Below are 22,479 nucleotides of genomic sequence, written 5' to 3'. Positions count from 1 at the left end.
TAGTTCATTGCAAACTGGCCTATCCTGATTTTGAAACTGAGATATTTGAATGTTCAAAATATGGATGCCCTGCTAGGCATGTCTTTCTGAATAGAAGAGAGAAATTGAGCATGTATAAATTGAGCAATTAGGTAGTTAGAAAATGTCTTCCTAAAATGATAAAAGACGCTTACAAAGCTTCAGAAGGCAAGTTTCTTTCCTCAGCGAGTCGTGAGTTCATGGAATGCCTTGCCAGTAGCAGTGGTGGACTCGCCCTCTTTATGGGCATTTAAACGGGCATTCGATAGACATATGGAGGATAGTGGGCTAGTGTAGGTTAGGTGGGCTTGGATCGGCGCAACATCGAGGGCCAAAGGGCCTGTACTGTGCTGTATTTTTCTATGTTCTATGTTCTATATTCTATGTTCTAATTTAACAAAGAAGCAAAATGTGCATTGAAAAGATTTGTGAAAATTTAACTTAACCTTAATTATAATCTTTATCTCCTGCATTGAATAGAAGACTTTCAGCTGTAAATATTTAACTGTTTTATTGCTTGCTTCACTGTTTGTATAATGTGTTGCATTCATTTTGTACAGGTTTATAGTGCATCATTTCTTCGTTTAAAGACTGAAGAAAGAATTTATGGAGGCATTAGATAATCTTTCAGACAATTCCAACAGGGCACCACCACCAAACACATCTTCCCCCTCACTTCCCCATCTGCATTTCACAGGGTTCATTCCCTTCGGGACACCCCAGTCCATTCCACAGCCAGCAGCACAACCCTTCCCTCTTCACAGTACTTTCCCATGTAATCACAGAGAGTGCAACACCTGCCCCTTTACCACCTCTCTGCCCACCATCCAAGGACCTAAACAGTAATTCTATGTGAGGTACCATTTTACCTGTACGTCCTCCAATCTTGTGTATTATATTCACTGCAACCAATGTGGCCTACTCTGCATTGGAGAAGCCAAACACTGACTGGGTGACCGTTTTGCAGAATGCCTCCTGTCTGTGCAAAAGCAGGACCCTAACCTTCCCATAGCCGGTCATTTTAACACAGCTTCCTGCTTACGTGCCCACATTGACTGTCCTTGGCATGTTGCAATGCTCCAGCGAATCACAGCGCAAACTGGACGAACAACACGGTGGCACGGGTTCAATTCCCACCTCAGGCGACTGACTATGTGGAGTTTGCACATTCTCTCTGTGTCTGCGTGGGTTTCCTCCGGGTGCTCTGGTTTCCTCCCACAGTCCAAAAATGTGCAGGTTAGGTGAATTGGCCATGCTAAATGGCCCGCAGTGTTAAGTGTAGGGGAATGGGTCTGGGTGGGTTGCACTGCAGCAGGTTGGTGTGGACGTGTTGGGCTGGAGGGCCTGTTTCCACACTGTAAGTAATCTAAATAAAAACATCTCATCTTCAAACCAGACACTTTATAGCCTTCTGGACTTAATATTGAGTTCAACACCTTCAAATTGTGAACCCTTTCCTTTAGCTTGTTATCATGGTTTAAAGGGGTTTGAGCTGAAGTTAAATGTTCAAGTACTGCAAAATTGACCAGTGAAATCATTCAAATAATTTCTCCACGTTGTATGTCAGTTTACTTCATTAAATTTACAGCAAGACACATGGAGAAGAATTAACAACACCTTGACCGGGCAAAATAAGAATTAATCAATTAAATTGTCATAGACTGAGTTCAATAAAGTGAGGTTGTTTTTTTCCTGGAGAATGAAGGTTGAGGGTGATCTTAATAGGAACTTATAAAATGATGAGGGACAAGGTCTTTTCCCTGGGGTGGGAGAGTCCAGAACTAGAGGGTATAGGTTTAGGATGAGAGGGGAAAGATTTAAAAGAAATCTAAGGGGCACCTTTTTCATGCAGAGGGTGGTGCACGTGTGGAATGAGCTGCCAGAGGAAGTCTTGAAGGCTGGTCCCATTACAACATTTAAAAGGCATTTGGATGGGTACATAAATGGGGAGGGTTTAGAGGGATATGGGCCAAGTGCTGGCAAGTGGGACTAGATTAATTTAGGATATCTGCTCAGCACAGGCAGGTTGGACCAAAGGGTCTGTTTCTGTGCTGTACATCTCTATGATTCTGTGTCCTTCTCTCCCCACCCCACTCACTGTCCTTTCAAGTCTGGCAGGAGACACACCGTTTTTCTCCCATTCTCACATTCCAATCACTTAAGATAGACTACTAACATAGCACTCTACACCCACTAAATAGCCTCCCCCCGCCCAAACTGGAGCATAAATGCTGTCCCTCCACATCCATTTCAGCTCTGAGGAAGAGTCCTTTAGACTCACAAAGTTAGCTTGCTCTCTCCACGGATACTGCCTGACTCACTGTGATCTGTAGCATTTGTTGTTTTCATTAGATAACCTTCATATCCACAATGAACAAGCTGTTGGTCTAAGTGCATGGTCAAACATGCACCCAGATCTTGAAGCAAGGACACATTCCTGAAACAATGGCCATGCTTAATACTTGCTGGAAATTGTGTAGCTATCACCCTTGCCATTGTAGTTATCTGAGTTTCTTGCACAATAGCTTAGCAGGCTTTTATAAGAATAATGTAACGTGATAGCATGAATAGTGAAATACAGAATTAGCTTATTTTCATTAAGATTCTTCTCAGAGGCACAAATTTGACTGTTTTTGAGAACTTAATTTATGTTTGCTTGAGTTTTGTTAGCTTTTTTTCTGTTTAAGAAGAAGTTCAACTTTAAACACAGTTCACAAGTAGAGGTAAATGTAAATGCATCATATACAGTGGCTATTCCCACATGATCAAAGTTGTAAAGTTTGTTGCATAAAGGAAATAGCGTAAGTACAACCAGGAGAGAACAAAGCAATCTAATCTCTCTGAGCCACCATTCTTAAATGTTCAAGTACGGCAAAATTGACCAGTGAAATCATTCAAATAATTTCTTCATGTTGTATATCAGTTTACTTCATTCAATTTACAGCAAGGCACATGGAGAAGAATTAACAACACCTTGACCAGGCAAAATAAGAATTAATCAATTAAATTGTCATTTAAGTATAAGCAATACTTGCAAGAGAGTATCCTTTGCGTAAACCATTTCCTTTTGATGGGTGGCACAGTGGTTAGCACTGCTGCCTTACAGCAGCAGAGACCTGGGTTCAATTCCTGCCTCAGGCAACTCTCTGTGTGGAGTTTGCACATTCTCCCCATGTCTGCGTGGGTTTCCTCCGAGTGCTCCGGTTTCCTCCCACAGTCAAAAGATGTGCGGGTCAGGTGAATTGGCCATGCTAAATGGCCCGCAGTGTTAAGTGATGGGGTAAATGTAGGGGATTGGATTTGGGTGGGTTGCTCTACGGAGGGTCGGTATGGACTTGTTGGGCCGAAGGGCCTGTTTCCACACTGTAAGTAATCGAATCTAAAACGCAAGTTAGAAATGTTTTTTTACCTCCATCTTCGGTAAAGCAGGTGTCCAGATATGACAGAAACAAGCATACTACAATGTAAATGAAACTACATTCTCCAGAGTCCAGGCTTGGAGGGCCTGTGCTGTAATGATCTTTCTTTGTTAGCCCCCAGTAACAAACTGAGTCACCTGATCAGGTCGTAGAGTCATAGAGATGTACAGCATGGAAACAGACCCTTCGGTCTAACCTGTCCTTGCCAACCAGATATCTCAACCCAATCTAGTCCCACCCACCAGCACCCGGCCCATATCCCTCCAAACCCGTTCTATTCATATATCCATCCAAATGCCTTTTTAAATGTTGCAATTATATACCCTCTGCATGAAAAAGTTGCCCCTTAGGTCCCTTTTATATCTTTCCCCTCTTACCCTAAACTTATGCCCTCTAGTTCTGGACTCCCCAACCCCAGGGAAAAGACTTTGTCTATTTAACCTAAACATCCCCCTCACTATTTTGTAAATCTCTATAAGGTCACCCCTCAGCCTCCGACGCTCCAGGGAAAACAGCCCCAGCCTGTTCAGCCTCTCCCTGTAGCTCAGACCCTCTAACCCTGGCAACATCCTTGTAAGTCTTTTCTGAACTCTTTCAAGTTTCACAGCATCTTTCCGATAGAAGGAGACCAGATTTGCACGCAATATTCCAACAGTGGCCTAACCAATGTCCTGTATAGCCGCAACATAACCTCCCAACTCCTGTACTCAATACTCTGACCAATAAAGGAAAGCATACCAAACACCTTCTTCACTATCCTATCTATCTGCGATTCCGCTTTCATGGAGCTATGAACCTGCACTCCAAGCTCTCTTTATTCAGCAACACTCCCTAGGATCTTACCATTATGCATATAAGTAATGATTAGACAGAGAAGATATGGCTTTGGAATCTCTGCCTGGGGCTGGAGTAAACCAGCAAGCTGCAAGTAGTCTGGTTCATCCCAAGAAGGCCACTAACGAGGAAACCAAAATGTGTGGCATTGCTGCATGTTGTTGGCAGTGCCTGAAGGCATTGACTACAATCTTGCCTGTGCTCATTTGTAAGAAATTCTGGTTTGTTGTGATGATTTAGAAATGCCAGTGTTGGACTGGGGTGTACAAAGATACACCAGCTTATAGTCCAACAGCTTTAATTTGAAGCACTAGCTTTCAGAGCACTGCTCCTTCATCAGGTGGTTTGTTGTGATCAGTTTCCCAAAACAGACTGCTGGACCAGCTGGTGGAGGGATGTCTTAGGTGTCATCAATGTGCATGTAACTACTGTCCCCTTGTCTGTGGACGTTGATGTCAAGCATAATGCTGATTAAGAAGCCAAGAATAAATCCTTCTAGGATTATGAGAGTAATGAGATTTTGAGTAAAAACTAATGCAAATGTTGCAGAAAAAAGTAAATTACTGGGTATGGAATTCTTGTGAAAGGAAAATAAATGATTTCAAATCTTTAAAGACTTAAAGTTTATTGCATACTTCCTTTATGCAACAAACTTTATGACTTTGATCATGAGGGAATAGCTACTGTATATGATGCATTTACATTTATCTACTTGCGAACTGTATTTAAAGTTGAACTTCTTAAACCGAGAAAAGCTAACAAAACTCAAACAAGCATAAATTAAGTTCTCAAAAACAGTCAAAACCAGTTATGATTTGGATGACTTCATTAAAATGAGGGCAATATCTCTTAAATTCGATGTCATCGAGTCAATGAGATGTACAGCATGGAAACAGACCCTTCGGTCCAACTCGTCCATGCTGACAGATATCCCAACCCAATCTAGTCCCACTTGCCAGCACTTGCCCCATATCCCTCCAATACCTTCCTATTCATATACCCATACAAATGCCTTTTAAATGTTGCAATTGTACCAGCCTCCACCACTTCCTCTGGCAGCTCAATCCATACACGTACCACCTTCTGCATGGAAAAAGTTGCCCCTTCGGTCACTTTTATATCTTTCCCCTCTCACCCTAAATCTATGCCCTCTAGTTCTGGATTCTCCAACCCCAGGGAAAAGACTTTTGTCTATTTATCCTATCCATGCCCCTCATAATTTTGTGAACGTCTATAAGGTTACCATTCAGCCTCCGACGCTCCAGGGAAAACAGCCCCAGCCTGTTCAGCCTCTCTCTATAGTTCAGATCCTCCAACCCTCGCAACATCCTCGTAAATCTTTTCTGAACCCTTTCAAGTTTCACAACATCTTTCTGATAGGATGAAGACCAGAATTGCACGCAATATTCCAAGTAGCCTAACCAATGTCCTGTACAGCTGCAACATGACCTCCCAACTCCTGTACTCAATACTCTGACCAATGAAAGAAAACATACCAAGTGCCTTCTTCACTATCCTATCTACCTGCGACTCCACTTTCAAGGAGCTATGAACCTGCACTGCAAGGTCTCTTTGTTCAGCAACACTCTCTAGGACTTTACCATTGAGTATATAAGTTCTGCTAAAATTTGCTTTCCCAAAATGCAGCACCTCACGTTTATCCGAATTAAACTCCATCTGCCACTTCTCGGCCCATTGGCCCATCTGATAAGATTGTGTTGTAATCTGATGTTAACTTCTTCACTGTCCACTGCCCCTCCAATTTTGGTGTCATCTGCCAACTTACTAACTGTACCCCTTATGTCTGCATTCAAATAATTTATGTAAATGACAAAAAGTAGAGGACCCAGCACCGATCCTTGTGGCACTCCACTGGTCACAGGCCTCCAGTCTGAAAACCAACCCTCCACCACCACCCTCTGTCTTCTACCTTTGAGCCAGTTCTGTATCCAAATGGCTAGTTATCCCTTTTATGTGTAATGTTTTTAACCAAATATTGATATTGGACTATGTTGTTTCAATATATTTTCTTGTTCATAGAAGTGGTAAGGTACAATTTACATTTAAGATGCAGCAAGGCTATAGTGAACAGATTTTCTTGTTGCTTCTATTTCTTTTCAAGTCAAATTTTATATTTGGTTAAAGTTAAATATGGTGGTGCTTTGGGTCAGTAGCAAAGCAATAATACTCAGTGCTAATTTCGAAGAAAGATGCCACCAACAATCTAATTATTATAGCAGCAGAGACTTCCTGATATTAATTTGAATCTTGTGTCAAGTCAAGGGGATTTCTGAGGAATCCGGCATCTGTGGGGTCATCAAACAGGGTTAAATAACCAATTACCATGAATTCTCAGTGACTAGGAAATAAAGATTGTCTGACACACATTCAGTTCTGTAGATAGCAATCTAAAATTTTGAGATTGATATTTCAGCTTATTTTAAACTGTTTACTTTTTATCATGAGGAAAAGGTTGACACTGAACAAAAATAAACCCGGTATTACAGGGCCAGAGATGATGTTCATCATAGGTTTTTACTCAGTACATCATAACTATTTTGATATATTTCCTGTTTCTTTGCAATCCATCGCTGAAGCATATGGGACTTGCAGTCACGTCCCCTGACTCAGAGATAGGAACACTACCACTGCACTAAAAGAACTCCCCCCAATAAAATCGTTTGAACAAGATATACTTTCAAGCGCTTTTAACAGTGGTATGAGAGCATTAAAAGGGATGATCATTTTGAAAGTGTATCTGTGTTGGAAAAAAAATCACTCACAGGAATATTTGAATTTCCATGATTAAGTGCACACATGCACACTCAAGATACAATATTGTTGGGGCTGACACTTTTGCTGGGCAAAATCTAGGCAAAAGGCTCAACACAAAGTAACAACCAAATGAACATCTTTGAGCAGCATAAATTATAGGACCCCTACAGTATGGAAGTAGGCCAGTCAACCCTTCAAGTCCGCATCGACCCTCCAAAGAGCATCCTGCCCAGACCCAACCCACCACTGTAACGCTGCATTTTCCCATGGCCAGTCCATCTCACCTGCACATCCTTGGACTGAGAGTAAACCTAAACAGACACAAGGAGTATGTGTAAACTCCACACAGACGGTTGCCTGAGGGTGGATTTGAACCCAGATCCCTAACATTATGAGACAGCAGTGCTAACCATTGAACCCCATGCCATAGAGGCCTCTACCCTCTACTCCATGGCAACCATGTTACAAATCTATCAGGCATCAATGATCTTAAAGGCACATATACATCTCTCGAAGTAAAAGATTTTCCACTGCCTCCACTTAACAGTGACTATATTTCAAAAAGCTTTTCACTTTATCCAAAGTATTTTGAGATGAATGGTGGTCATGAAAAAGACTATATCAATACAAGTCTTTCTTTTCCCTTTTACTTCTCCAACATGTTTTTCCTCACAAGGGAGATGTCTAGCTTCAAAATGGTAAAATATTTAATTCTAATTTGAGATTTGATTTCTTTCAGGAGGGACAAATGCCACAGAATTGACTCCTGTGACGTCCAGGTCATCATCCAGCACCATTACAGTAGTGGAATCGCAGACAACTAAACACATATCCACTTCAAAACCAAGTACAGTTGACAAGAGCACTACCTCAACACCCAGTTCTGCCTCTGAGGTAACTGCAGTGTCTACCACTGTTCCAATATCTGACACAAGTCTTTCAGCAAGCTCCCCACTTATTTCAATGACCAGTGTAACATCATCTTCAACCAGAGAAAATACAAGAACAACCGAAGCACAAACCTCTTTTTCAAATGCAACGTTTGCTCCCACGTATTCCCCAGTTAACATGACAGTTGCAACATCAGGGGCTTCAACTCTTCAAACGGTAGCCACAGCTGAGATTCCAACAAACACCACAGAAAATACCACCCAAAGTTCAACCCCAGAACACACAACCACCGCCGCCACACCTCATAATGCATCAACCAGCATACCAGCTACAAGTGGAGAAATTAATGTTACTATGTCAACAGTCTTTTCCACCACTGAAAGATCTACGTGGGTTCCGATGAACATTACGTCAGCCAACACATCTGCAAACAGTGAAGCCAGCACAAATGTTACAATGCCAGCAACTGCTACAGTGTCAATGAATGCTACAGTGCCAATGAATACTACAAGTGAGGCAATGACTCAGAGTACAGAACTTTCCAATTCTACTTGGTCCACAACCCAGCCTCCAAAGACCACGACTCCACAGCCTACAGGTAAGCCTACACTTTTGCATTGGCTGATGTTTCTCAGTCTAGTAAACTGCTTTGTTTCCTTTTGCTCAAAAGCTGGCTAATCAGTTTGGGGTTAGTATTTAACTAAACATCGTCAGTGTTAGCAATAGTTGGCTATTGGGATTACACATTTTACCACAACGGTGAAAACAGCAGTGTCAAGGATCCAAGTACCTGTCAAGTAAATCAAGGCAAGATGGACTAACTTTTTTTATGGCATAGTTGGTTGCTGATATAACTTCCTCCAGCCAAGAGTTAGTGCTCTCAAAATTAACATATATGACTTAACCTTGAATCTTGTCAGCCATAATGGCTTTCATTTCTTCTTCATGTGTAGTAAATATCTTAAGTTGTAGTGAAAATGTCACTGACAACAGCAGTGAACAATCATCATCAGCATTTTTGCCAAATGAAACCCAAATGTCAAACCTTTTTGGATTAAAACCATTCAAAGCATTCTCATCCAAGTTCAAGTTTAGGAAAAGTAAACTTGATGGGAAGGGATAAATGATGGGCATTAATTTTAGAGGGAAAGTGTTCTTTTTTAAAAAACAATGTGTGCTTAAATCCATGGATTTCCCTTTTAAATATGAAAAAGTCTGAGATCTATGCCAATGCTGAACATATTGGCATTGTGTTCTTATAAACCCATCTTGGAGTCTGATGGAAAGTGGAATTTTCCATTAGTGCTTGTGTTGTGACTGTTGTGAAAGAGTGTCTGTTGTCTAAATAAGCATCTGATTTATTTACAGATTTGAACACCAATTTTCCATCTTGTGCAGTAAAATGATTTAACTTTCTGCTCCAAGGCTGTTTCTGCCGATACTTTGTAAAAATCACATAATACTAGGTTATAGTCTAACAGGTTTATTTGAAGGTACTAGCTTTTGGAGCGCTGCTCCTTCATCAGGAAATGGAGTGGGGCAGGATCATAAGAGACAGAATTTATAGCAAAAGATCAGAGTGTCTTGCAACTGATACACTATATTGAACACGCCTAGATTGCTAGACAGCAATGAAGGAACAGTGCTCCAAAAGCTAGTGCTTCCAAGTAAACCTGTTGGACTATAACCTGGTGTTGTGTGATTTTTAACTTTGTACACCTCCAAATCATGTATTGGAGACAGTATAGGTTGTTCTTTAACCAAGTTCACAGCAGAGCTTTGATTTAAATGATTGTTGAAGCATGAGACGGAGATTCCTTGCAACACCGTTGTACACTCAAATTGTGTAACTATAGTTGGCAATATGGTGGGGGTGGGGGGGTTTGCTTGAAACTTGGGTAAATCTAAATCCCATTGTTAAACTCCACTGACGATTATGACCAATACTATAATTACATTTGTTAAATCCTATAAGAAATAAGTTGTCAGCTGTTTTACTTCTAATCCAATGCTTTGATTCATTGTGTTCAGTAAATTTCAAATCATAGTGGATGTTACTTTACCAAATAAGTCTGTAATGAAACAAATAACAATTTCAGCATGTATTATTTTGATTTCCAGATCATTGCAAAAATGCAATCTGTCCTCCAAGCAGTACTTGTGTGAATCTGTTTCAGACGTATAAGTGTCAATGCTTCCCTGGGTTCTTTGAAAAGGAAAATAGCTGTGTAACAGGTAAAAATAAAATTGTCAACCCTATTGTTTTCTGATAATATTTACATCAAACTCTTGACTTACATATGTTACTTTTATATTAACATAAGACCTGATCTGGTGATGCTAACTCCTGATATGCTGATCTGTCTCAATGAGGGGAAACTTGCAAAGATTCCTTAAAATTAATGATCCCAGCATTTTAGTATAAGAGCAGCTTAAGATTTCACTTTTTGGGAGTAGATTAATTACATTTTTTATATTGTAGATTAGCTGTTTGAGTCATTATGCAGTAACTGCCACAATCATTGTTGTCCTCTTTATTAAGATGGAGGTAATTTTTAAGATGCACAAGCATGCTCCCTGCTTTGACTAAGGGTCAGTTAGACTTGAAACGTCAGCTCTTTTCTCTCCTTACAGATGCTGCCAGACCTGCTGAGATTTTCCAGCATTTTCTCTTTTGGTTTCAGATTCCAGCATCCGCAGTAATTTGCTTTTATCCATGCTCCCTGCTTACTGTAGGATAGCGACTGCTCCAAGTTCATCTGTAATAGTCTGCATGGTGGATATAGAGTCACCAATTTTAATGAAGAATGAATTACACTTCCCCCTCATTTTTTGTCCACTGACTGTCCTCAATATATAGATCAACAAGAGCAAAAGTGTTTCACTGACGTAATTCCTTCAAGCCAATCTGTCTTTGCTAGTCTTTCCATGGGTTTGTGCATGTACATGTCTTTCCTTCCTGCACTAGTAGAGACTGATTAAAGTTGAAGATAGATAAACAAAGTTACTGGTATGAAACCCCCACCAGCTTTCTCCACCTCTAGATGAGGAGAAGAGTGCCTAGTGTCAGGAGAAAGTGGATTAAATAAGAAAAATGCATCTCCAAAGACTCTTTTTTTTTTCATAATTTGGCATAATGTTTTTCATGTGCAAATAACACTTTCTTTGAAACAGTTGTCAGACTGGATTAACTTTGTGGAGAAAAGCAGCCTTGTGTTGATGGTAATTTTATTGTAATTAATACTTGCTGTTGAGTAGTCTTTTTTAATATCTTCAAAGAATCGATTCAGGAGAAGAACTCCCACTTCAAGTCTGATATTTGATGATGTTGATTGAAGGGTGACACCATTGTGCATACCCAACTGCTACATTGTCAAAGTTACTGTCCTCCAGCTTCAATCTTAACCCTACCTGAACAGGATCTGTCCCCCTGATCTCCAGCAGTATATAAAACTGCAATGAAATCCTGATTTGCTGCCTGACCACCTTCCTCCAACTAACACCACCAAAATAGTTTGGTTGCTCCATTTATTGGATGCAGTGCCCTTTACAGTACATTTAGGAGACAAAAGATATTACAGAAATGGACATTTTTATATAAAATAATGTTGATTAATTAGAATTTTCTATATTGACTGAGAAACCCTTTGCACAGAAAATATTGGTATTAAAATATTTGTATTTCCATGATAGCCCAATTTGTCCAATATCTCTTTTTTTAAGATCTGTAGATGCTTCTTTCCTTTTGCAGTAATTTTCACTTTTGTCAAACTGTGACTGAATTGTTTTCTCTCAGTTATAATTGTACACTTTTTTATTCGTCAGTATCTATTTGGAGAATATTTTCTGACTCCATTCTGAGTGAGTTTTATTTTTGAATTATGTTGGCTAGCAAACTGAAATTGACAATAACAGGAATTCATAGCCCATAATCTCACTCTTCCTCATGGAATCAAACCAGAGGACAGGAAGGCAATCTGTCTGCCTCATGGTTTTTATTGCTTTAAGTCCTTACACTAATTGTCCAGGCTACATGGTCAATATGTCAATGTTTTGTTTTCTCTCTCTTTCTAGCGAGAAACTTCCCAGGAATCTTGCACTTAACAAAAATCAATTTTACGGATGACATGAATGAAATAAACTCAAAGGCATTTTATGACACTGCAAAAGAAGTAGAGAAAGAGGTTAGTTATAATCTACTTAGTCATAACTAACATACTAACCTCACACGCAACACCACAATTCTGGTTTAATGTCTGAGGAAATCTCTGGTTATGGGCAATTATTCCCCTAATGGGGTCAAAATATGCCACATTAAGTCTCCTGTCAGAATCTTTTTCGGTAGTTGGGGAAGAACTCCAAATTTTAGGTCTATCCAGCATGATATGTTGGGCAATTTGTAATCATTGAAAACTTGGGAAGCTTTTACTAAAGTCCTTAGCAAATAGTGCCAATTGTGAAACTATGTAAATCGTATCTGGCATTGTGTTTAAATGGTGCTGTTGGCTAGCCTCTCCTAGTTTAGTTAAGAGGGGACTGATTTCCTGCTGGTTTTGTCATGATCCACTGAACAATAGTCTTTATTCAACAAGAAAAAAACCTTTGTTGTCATGACAAATTGAATGGGGAGAAAACATTGGAGAATCGATGCCTGCAATCTGCATCTTTTGTGTGAAGTGTTGTCTTCTGCAATGTATGATCATGTATCTTTTTATAACAGCAGAGGACCCTTTTGTGCTAGTTGATTTTCATTTCCATCCTCAAGTAATTTTATTTTGTACAGAGTTGTGTTTAGCCATATGGTTCAGTGGTATTTGATTCTCATTTTCTTATGACTTAACGTATTTTTTCATTTCCCACCAACTGCCACTAACTTTAATAATAATTGAAGAACACTGTGAACATCAAAATATTTTTGAACAACCACGGTGAAAGTTATTTTAATATGGTGTGAAAGTGCCGTTGCTTACAGACAGACGTGTACACATTGACATGATTCTTCAAACTACTTGTTTTCTGCCTTTCTCCCCACTGTTGTTAGATGGCGATCCTTTTCAAAAACGACAGTTCCTTCTACAAATCCGTTGTTCGGAAGCTTGGGTGAGTATCCGTATTTAATTGCTGGGTAACCCTGACCACGTGCTAAATCCTGTTTTCAGCTTGGAAATGCATGTTTGTCTGGTTAGATGGACCGATAAGTAAGAGTTACCTCGCGGTCACTCAATAATAATCTGAACAATTTGCCCTTTGCCACGACCACAATGTAAGAAAGAAACGCATAATACAATAAAACTAAAAGAAGCACATCATAAGCAATTAATGTTCCAACGAAAGAATGGAGAATCTTCCCAACTAAATCAAAATGCATCTGCAGTTATAAGATGTTGTACGCCCTCCAGGTGCGGAATCTGGGAGTTGGGACTCTTCGACCATGCAAGCTAATGCCAAATTCTTGTATGTATCTGGCTTCTTTGTTTCTTTAATCCCATTGTTCAATTTATTCACTTCAAGTTCTTATTTTCTGCTCCTCTTTTCAGTGCATTATGCCCCAGTGATTTAACAATGAAAAGAATTGGGACATCTCTTTAACAGTCCCTCAGGATTGAGGATGACTTTCTAGCATGATGGGTTTTGAGACGGCTGATAATTCCAAAGTAGAATTTGCAAACTTTGCCACATCCAGGCAATCAGTGCTCATTGGACGTTTGAACACTCTCTCTAATGAAGGCTGTTTTTGGTGGATCTCTTCATCAGGATGTGGAAAATGAATCTGAATTTCCAGGACTTTGCTGTTGATCTTGAATCGATAGGCAGTAGTTGTTGAGTGAGTGCATGTTGTAAAATGATGCGCCTATGTAGATGATTCTAAACTGTCATGACACAACTTGAGGAGATATTGGCCTAAATCTCATTCTAATGTGTTCAATTGTTGTGCTCAGTCTCAAGAGTGTTATAATAATTTTGTTAACTTGGATATAACCATAGGGTTCCTACAGTGTGGAAGATGGCCAAACAGCCCATTGAATCCACACCAACCCTCCAAAGAACATTCCTCCCAGCTGCCTACCCAATCCCTGTAAACCATGGCTAACCCACCTAGCCTGCACACTATGGACAATTTAGCACTGCCAACCCATCTAACCTGCTCATCTTTGGGCTGTGGGAGGAAACTGGAGCACCCAGAGGAAACCCATGCTGACATGGGAAGAATATGCCAGATCAAAACGAGATCCCTGGTGCACTGAGGTGACAATGCTAACCACTGAGCCACCATGCTACAACACAGAATAACCTGTATACAGCTGGCATGTTCATGTAAACAGACTCCAAATCAACTCAGTATAGTTTGGGTTATTTGAGACAGTGTGTAAATTTGCATAGGTTTGCAATGTGTCTTTGTATTGTTTCAATGTGAAGGCCTCTGCCCTGTTGCATACACTACATCACATGCCTGCAGTCTGTCAAGTGGCGTACATTGGTGCTGGAACTTAAATTGAGTCGATGGAGAATTCTTGAGAATGTGCTGAAGTTTAAATAGCTCACCTCATTTGTGAATGGAAAAATTGTTCACTTGACATTATACGTGGGTGGTAATCCAAAAGTTTACATAAAATGTCAAATTGCCAGTTCCTTTATGTATTACAATGGATGAGAAATTCAGGCAGTAAAACCAGTGCCTTTCCTCTCCATTTACTTCAAATTGTGTACACTGGCTGGATAAAATTAATTCTTAAGTCAGAGCTACTTGTTACAGGCAAGCCTGCTTGTACATGGAAATATCAATATCTATTATCTTCAGATGAATGGTCTATTTACTTCAAGTAGCCTTTTTAGTTCTAATGTAGGCGATTTAGCAATGTTTGGTTTTCAGTGACATTTTTTCCTTTCAGTATGATGGAACTGCGACAAAATCTACCTTGGACTAGCAAATTTTGAGAAGGTTTTTAGCTCAGTTTGAGGTTCTAGATGTAGGTTTGCTTGCTGAGCTGCAAGGTTCATTTTCAGACATTTCGTCACCGTACTAAAGAAGATCATCAGTTAGCCTCTGGATGAAGTACTGGTGGTATGGCTTGCTTTTTATTTATGTGTTTAGGTTTCCTTGGGTCAGTGATGTCATTTCCGATGGTGTTGCCAGTTCCTGTGGTGATGTCATTTCCTGTTCCTTTTCTCAGGGGGTGATAAATGGGATCCAAGTCAATGTGTTTGTCGATAGAATTCCGGTTGGAATGCCATGCTTTTAGGAATTCTCACACATGTCTCTGTTTGGCTTGTCCTCGGTTGGATATGTTGTACCAGTCAAAGTAGTGTCCCTCCTCATCTGTATGTAAAGATATCAGTGAGAGTGGATCATGTCCTTTTGTGGGTAGTTGATGTTCATGTATCCTGGTGACCAGTTTTCTGCCTGTTTGTCCAATGTAGTGTTTGTTATAGTTCTTGCACGGTATTTTGTAAATTACATTTGTTTTGCTTGTTGTCTGTATAGGGTCTTTCAAGTTCATTAGCTGCTGTTTTAGTGTGTTGGTGGGTTTGTGGGCTACAATGATGCCAAGGGGTCTGAGTAGCATGGCAGTCATTTCTGGGATGTCTTTGGTGTAGGGGAGAGTGGCTAGAGTTTCTGGACATGTTTTATCTGCTTGTTTGAGTTGGTTGCTGAAAAATCAGCAGACTTTGGCCTCACGTACCTGGCCAGCACAGGACTGAGTGAGTGTTGTGCTAGTCTTCCATCTGAAGCCTGTGGCATGGTGACTCAGTGGTTAGTGCTGCTGCCTCACAGCGCCAGGGACCCGGGTTCAATTCCAGCCTCTGGCAACTTTCTGTGTGGAGTTTACACATTCTCCCCAATTGGGTACCTGTTCTTTTCTTGAATACACTGTATAGGTGATTTTCCTCTGTTCTTTATAGTTCCTCTGTGCTGCAGTGTGTGGTGACTCTTTGAAATTATGTTCTAATGCAACTTCATTTGTGAATGTTGGGATGATTGCTTCTGTAGTTCAGCGTTTTGTCTGTATGTGTTGTTTTCCTGTAGACGCTAACTTGAAGTTCCCCGATGACTGTTCGCTCTACTGTAACATCAGGAATGGCAGTTTGTTGTTGTTTTCCTCCTCTTTAGTGAATTCTATGCCAGTAAAGGTATTATTGCTGGTCTTGAAGGTTTCCTCTAATTTGTCTTATTTATTGATGACAAACGTCTCATCCACATAGTGGACCCAAAGTTTGGGTTGGATGATTGGCAGAGCTGTTTGTTCTGCATTACTGCCTCTGCTAAGAACCCTGGTAATGGAGAGCCCATGGGTTTGTCTGCAGGTTTTGTTATTGAAGGTGAACATTGGACCACAATATTGTTTCAAAATTTCAGGACTTGTGCTGCTTGAGGGCAAATGAATATAAAAGTGACCAGAACTGGGGAATGTGTTTACTGGTAGAAGATATGACCTGGAAATTCATCCAAGTTTCAATCGTTAGCACTGGAGCTTGGAGAGACTTGAGAGACCACAATATAAATATGAAACTTGGCTTCCAAATAAATATTATGAAATAAAACTAATAATAAATAAAAGCTGTCAAGCAATATAAATACACACTAGTGGTAATCAGAGATGCTAGCATGTTTTAAACTGAGGGAAAAAAACTCCCAATCAACATTCTACACGAGCAGCCAGCAAATTATTTCCTAATCTGAAGAACTGGGTCCAGCTTGTATTACTGAATTTGGATCTGTTGCATCTAAACACAGAATGAGTTAAAAATGTTGTGTAACTAATTACAATTGCCCCTCTCTGTCTTGGAGCCCTCTGCTTTTGCTTACTAGCCCTTCTCATTCCCTCCAAAACAAAAGATACTATTACATGTTGATGCAATGCCTCGAGTATTTTTCCCTTAATACAATTCTTAACTTTTGCTGTCAAGACCAACCATTAGATTGTATAGAAGTTTATAAAATTATGAGGGATATAGATAGAGTGAATGATGGGTGTCTTTTTCCTGGGATGGAGATTTCAAGACTAGGGGGTACATTTTTAAGGTGAGAGGAGAGAGATTTTAAAAAAGGCACAAGGGGCAGAGTTTTTACACAGAAGGTGGTTCAGGTGTGGAATGAACTTCCCAAGGATGTGGTGGGTGTAGGCACAATTATAAGGTTTAAAAGACATTCAAAAGTACAGAAGTAGGAAGAGTTTGGAGGGATATGGTCCAGGAGCAGGCAGGTGGGATTAGTTTAGTTTGGGATTATGTTCGGCATGGACTGGTTGGACCTAAGGGTCTGTTTCCATATGGTGTGACTCTACATACCAGGCTCATGGGCAGTTACATTCCAGTGGCTGTACCTCTGAAGTATTTTCCATCGTCTCTGACACTTATAGTGACTTAAAAGCAAACCTTGGTTTTGCATTCATGTGATGAAAGGATGCACTTTGAGAAGGGCTTCAAGTAGGTGTGTCCTGAAAATCTGAAATGTAAATTTTGAAAATCCTGGTTGAATTTGGAAATACAATTGACTTCATTCGCAAGCTGAAGCCATAGGGACCTTTCTTTCTTTCTGAAAAAGATAAATTTGAAATATCCTTACTTGAAGGATGCAAGATGCCAAAGATTGGAAAATATAAGTAAAGCTTTAATGTAAAATGATCAAGTAAACATCAACTTAGGTGGTTACTTGTACTTTACTTCTGAAAACACAATGAAATACAGCCACAAAGACTCAGGGCTGAAAACTTCCCTTTTCCAATATAAATCTCCCAGAAAGTCCTGAGCTATTTGTCAGGTTCTTAAAAATTGTCCACATTCTTGGGATCAACACCAAATCTTTCAGCTGAAATCTGAATGTCTGTCATTATTCCAACATGTGAACTTACAAATAATTATGAATCTGCCTGATTTCTACTATCTGTGTACTTCTGTACTACAACTGCTGCACAACTCTTGGTCAATCCTTTTCCATTGCCTCTGAACTCTGGGCTTATACATGAAGTTCGCTGCTTCCAGCTCAAAGGCCAAATCTTCTGGCTCCTCCAACATTGAACGCCTGTCTCAGAGCAAAACACACAGATAAACCCCACAGAAAGGCAACATATTTCCATGGTAACGTGGCATGCCTGGAATGTTCCAAACATAAATTTATATTAATTAACTCTTAGCTTCAAAGCAAATCCTGAGATCCATAGAAATAGTTTAAATTTCTAATCAAATTAGAAGACTTTGTTTTATAATTTCCCAGCAAAATGAAGGTCGAGTTCTCTTTTTATGATGTTCACCCTCCTACCCCTGACCCCGAAGGGGCACATGGCAAGGTGTTTTGATAGAAATACATTGGGTGGTCTTGCACCTCGTGACGTTTGGTAACATCTCACTTAAGCACTTAATTTTCCAAAATTGGCATTTGTATCTCTAAAAGTAATTATAAATGAGGAATATAGATTGTTACCGTAATCTGTGGCTCTAAGCAATGAGTTGATTATCTATAGAGTCTTTTGTATGTATCTATGCTGATTCTTATTTGATGTTCTTTGTCTTTTCAGAAAAGGAAGTGTTAATGCCTTTTTAGACAATATTTTTGAATTTTCTTCCAACGCAACAGAGAGCTCTGTCACCGCACTTATCAAATATGGTATCAAAAATTGTGCATCCTGTAAGCTAATATCGTCTTCAGACTCTTATACTGGTAAGTGAATGTTCTGTGTTAATATGGAGCTGCATTTCAATAATCCAACAGAATGCATTCTATCATTGTCTAGGCAATGACTGCTGTGTTTACAGCAGAGATAGAGGCCTCTGAACCCATTGTGTCATGGCAGTCGAAATGCCATCCTCCCAGCCTAATCTCACTTTTCAGCAGCAGACCCATAGGCCTATAGTTTATGGCTTTTAAGGCAATATAACTCTATTGAAAATGGACATCTGGATTTCTGTTTCTACTACCCTATTGAGCAGTGAATTCCAGGCTCCTACTTCCCTCATCTCCCCTCTAATCGTTCTAATTGGAATTTGAAATGAAGAGCTCTACTATTGTAATTTGGCACTTCCTAGATCTCTCAACGATTTGTACATCTCGATCAGCTGTCCCCTCGGCCTCCTCTGGTCTAAGAAGAGCAGTCCTGGCCAGTCCAATCTTCCTTCATAACTGCGTTTTTCCAGTTCTGACAAGATGTGGGTAAATCTCCTCTGTGTAACCCTATCTGGTGCATTACATCCTTTTTGTAATTAGGTGACCAGAGTTACACATAGTACATAGGTTATGCCTTAGGAATTGATTTGTACAGTTGCACCATTACATCCTGGTCTTATAACCTATACCTTGACTAATGAAGGATTTAGAAGGGGCTGATGTATGTGGGTTGCTTGCATGACCAGAGTTACCTGTTTGTGAGCAATAAATGTGATCTTATATTTGACAACAGGTTTTGTATTCTGAAATGCAAGTTGGATTGGTCTCATTCTTCACTTGCCTCATCTCCCCATAAGCACATTTGAAAACCTTGTGGGGGGTCAGGAGAGAGTGTACACATCATTCTGTCTATTCTCTCCCCTCTGTTTTCAAGCTGTTTTTGTAGTATCTGCCATCACCTACATCTGTACTGTTACATAGTTGTGAGCTATAATTCTCAATGTTTGAAAACCTGCATCCAGACCATGACCCTGTGGGTATTTGCTTGTCTTGCCCAGAACTGCATTTCCTCAGGTAAATTGTATTCTTCTGACTAAGAAGCTGCATAAAAGCTGAAATTTGCTTTTTGTCCTCGGCTATGTTCGCCAATTAAATCCATGAGAATCACATACCCTTTTATAAACTTGGAATATCAGGAACTGGAACCGTTTTGTTGCAGCTGTTTTCTTCTGCCTGAACTGCAGTGTCGAAGAAAATCAATGTAAGTGACAGTGAAGCAGATTTTTGAAATATTTACAGAGCCAAGTGCCAATGCAACAATGACTCGTTCATCTATTGCACCTTTAATGTAGTAACATGTTGCAAGTCACTTCACAGGAGTCTTTGGATGAATGCAGACATAAGGACAAATGATCAAAAACTTGGTTGAAGAGAGAGGTTTTAAGGGGTGCCTCAAACGAGATGTTTGGGGGGTGCATGGAATTCAAGTTTTGCTGTTCTGACAGCTGAAAGCACAGCTGCTAATGATGGAGCAATTCTAATTGGCAATGCATAAGAGGCCAGAGTTGGAATGGTGCAGAGATGTCTTAAGCCTGTCCAGCAGGCCGAGGTTACAGAGGGCAAGGCCTTGAAGGGATTTGAAAAGAAGGGTGAGAATTGTAAAACTAAATAGTTTCTGGAAGGGGAGCTGCTGTCTACATCCTAACTCTATTTTGGACAACCTCAAAATTATGAAAGATAGAAAACAAGAGGGCAGCCAAATTATCCTCCTTCGCTTGTTTTGTTCCAATTGATTTGGTAATGTTATTTTGTTGAGTGGAACACTGGCAATAACTGTGGACCAGTTGTCATTGATATCCATTTACTTATGGAACACTGGTTTACTTAAATTATAAATTTACAAACTCAAGATTCTTAAATTGCATCTAATTACAGGATCTTTTAAATTTTGGGGCAAAGAGGAGTGTTCAGAGTAAAGTTAAATCTGCATGGTGCAACAATATTCTGTGCTCACAATTTAACCACTTCTTTGGTGTTTTTTCCAATTGCAATTGTTAGGAATTTACATTATGCTTGATCCAGGGACAGAAGAATGAGTCAAAAGCAGAAATTGCTGGCGAAACTCAGCAGATCTGGCAGCATAAACTCAGAATAACAGCACAGAAACAGACCCTTCAGTGTCCCAACTCGTCCACGCCGACCAGATATCCTAAATTAATCTAATCCCATTTGCCATGATTTGGTCCATATCCCCGTAAACCCTTCCTATCCATGTCAAGAGTGTGGTGCTGTAAAGGCACAGCAGGCCAGGCAGAATCAGAGGAGCAGGAAAATCGACGTCACGGACAAAAGCCCTTCATCAGGACTGCCTGAGATGTCAATTTCCCTCCTCGGAGCATTCCCGAGGAAGGGTTTTTGCCCGAGATGTCAATTTTCCTGTTCCTTGGATGCTACCTGACCAACTGTGCTTTTCCAGCACCACACTCTCAACTCTACTCTCCAGCATCTGCAGTACTCACATTTGCCTTTCCTTCTGATTCATGTACCCATCCAGATGCCTTTTAAATCTAATTGTACCAGCCTCTGTGAGAAGAAAGCAGAATCAATATCTTTGGTCCGGTGATTCTTCATTGAAATGTCATGAAGACTCTATGGCTCAAAACGTTAATTCTGTTTTCTTCCCACTCGTACTGCCAGACCTGCTGAGTTTCACCAGCAATTTGTTTTTATTACAAATCTCTAGAATCTGTATAGCTCTTTTATTATACAAGATTTGGGTCTTTGGTATAAGATAATGAGGAACTAATGTGATAAGGAGATGATAATAAAACAAAGAACTGTGGATGCTGAAGATCTGAAACAAAAATCGAAACTGTTGGAGAAACTCAGCAGGTCCATCAACATTTGTGCAGAGAAAGCAGAGTAAAAGTTTGAGTCCAATGACCCTTCTTCAGACCTGAACTCCAGTTAGGAAATAGTCTGTACCAAGACCCAGGATATTGGTGAGGCCATTTTTAGAATTCTGTGTCTCCATGCTATAGAAAATATGTTGTTAAAAAGATTTACAAGGATGTGACAGGGATTGGAGGCTTTGAGCTTTGGGAGAGAGGCTGAATAGGCTGGGTCTTTTTTTTCCCTGGAGCGTTGGAGGCTGAGGGGTGACCTTATAGAGTTTTTTTTAATAAAATCATGAGGGGCATGGATAAGGTGAATAACAAAAGTCCTTTACCCAGGGTAGAGGAGTCCAAAACGAGAAGGCATGTGGTTAAGGTGAGAGAGAAAATTTTTAAAACGGACCCAAGGGACAACATTTTCATGTATATGGAATGAGCAGGAGACAAAAAAGCTGAAGATGCTGGAATCCAAAGTAAACATGCGGGAGGCTGGAAGAAAACAGCAAGCCAGGCAGCATCAGAACGTGGAGACGTTGACATTTCGAGTGTAACCCTTCTTCAGGACTGGAGGTGGGTTTAGGGGGAGCATCTGAGGGAGGCAGAGAACTTCTTCAAAGTGGGCAGTCTGAGGAAGTGATGGAGCCAAGTACAATTGCAACATTTAAAAGGCATCTGGCTGGGTATATGACTAGGAAGGGTTTGGAGAGTTATGGGCCAAATTCTGGAAAATGGGACTCAATCAGTTTAGGATATCTGGTCGGCACGGACGAGTTGGACTGAAGGGTCACTTTCCATGCTGTATGACTCAATGACTAATGAGAGATGCACTCACAGAGAATAGTATTATGTGCAGTAATGTGAGTAAGGGTTTGCAAAAACCACATAGAACCTGACAGCAGTCACTCATAGGTAACGCAGAATCATTTCAGGCAAAAAACTACTAGCAGAGATGCAAACTCACGAATCTGCAGAAATAAAACTTCTGGTGGCTCGAAACACAAATTGTTTGAGAGGGGAATTAATGTAACAGATTGCAATTTGCTAACCA

At 40.2% G+C, this 22,479-nt stretch overlaps 1 protein-coding gene across 1 annotated transcript in view; it reads left to right on the top strand.

Moving 5' to 3' along the window:
* LOC132830885 (protein HEG-like) overlaps window positions 1-22,479 on the top strand; it is a 92,528-nt gene that overhangs the window by 45,868 nt on the left and 24,181 nt on the right. The window contains exons 2-6 of the mRNA XM_060848805.1: window positions 7,786-8,535; window positions 10,059-10,172; window positions 12,012-12,121; window positions 12,979-13,037; window positions 18,452-18,594. Of these exons, the coding sequence (XP_060704788.1) occupies window positions 7,786-8,535; window positions 10,059-10,172; window positions 12,012-12,121; window positions 12,979-13,037; window positions 18,452-18,594 (1,176 nt within the window). The remainder of the gene's footprint in view (window positions 1-7,785; window positions 8,536-10,058; window positions 10,173-12,011; window positions 12,122-12,978; window positions 13,038-18,451; window positions 18,595-22,479) is intronic.

Source organism: Hemiscyllium ocellatum, chromosome 32 (assembly GCF_020745735.1).
Source record: "Hemiscyllium ocellatum isolate sHemOce1 chromosome 32, sHemOce1.pat.X.cur, whole genome shotgun sequence".
NCBI classification, from domain to species: Eukaryota; Metazoa; Chordata; class Chondrichthyes; order Orectolobiformes; family Hemiscylliidae; genus Hemiscyllium; species Hemiscyllium ocellatum.
The sequence above is the reverse complement of the archived record's forward strand: the minus strand, read 5'-3'. Positions and strand labels throughout refer to the sequence as shown.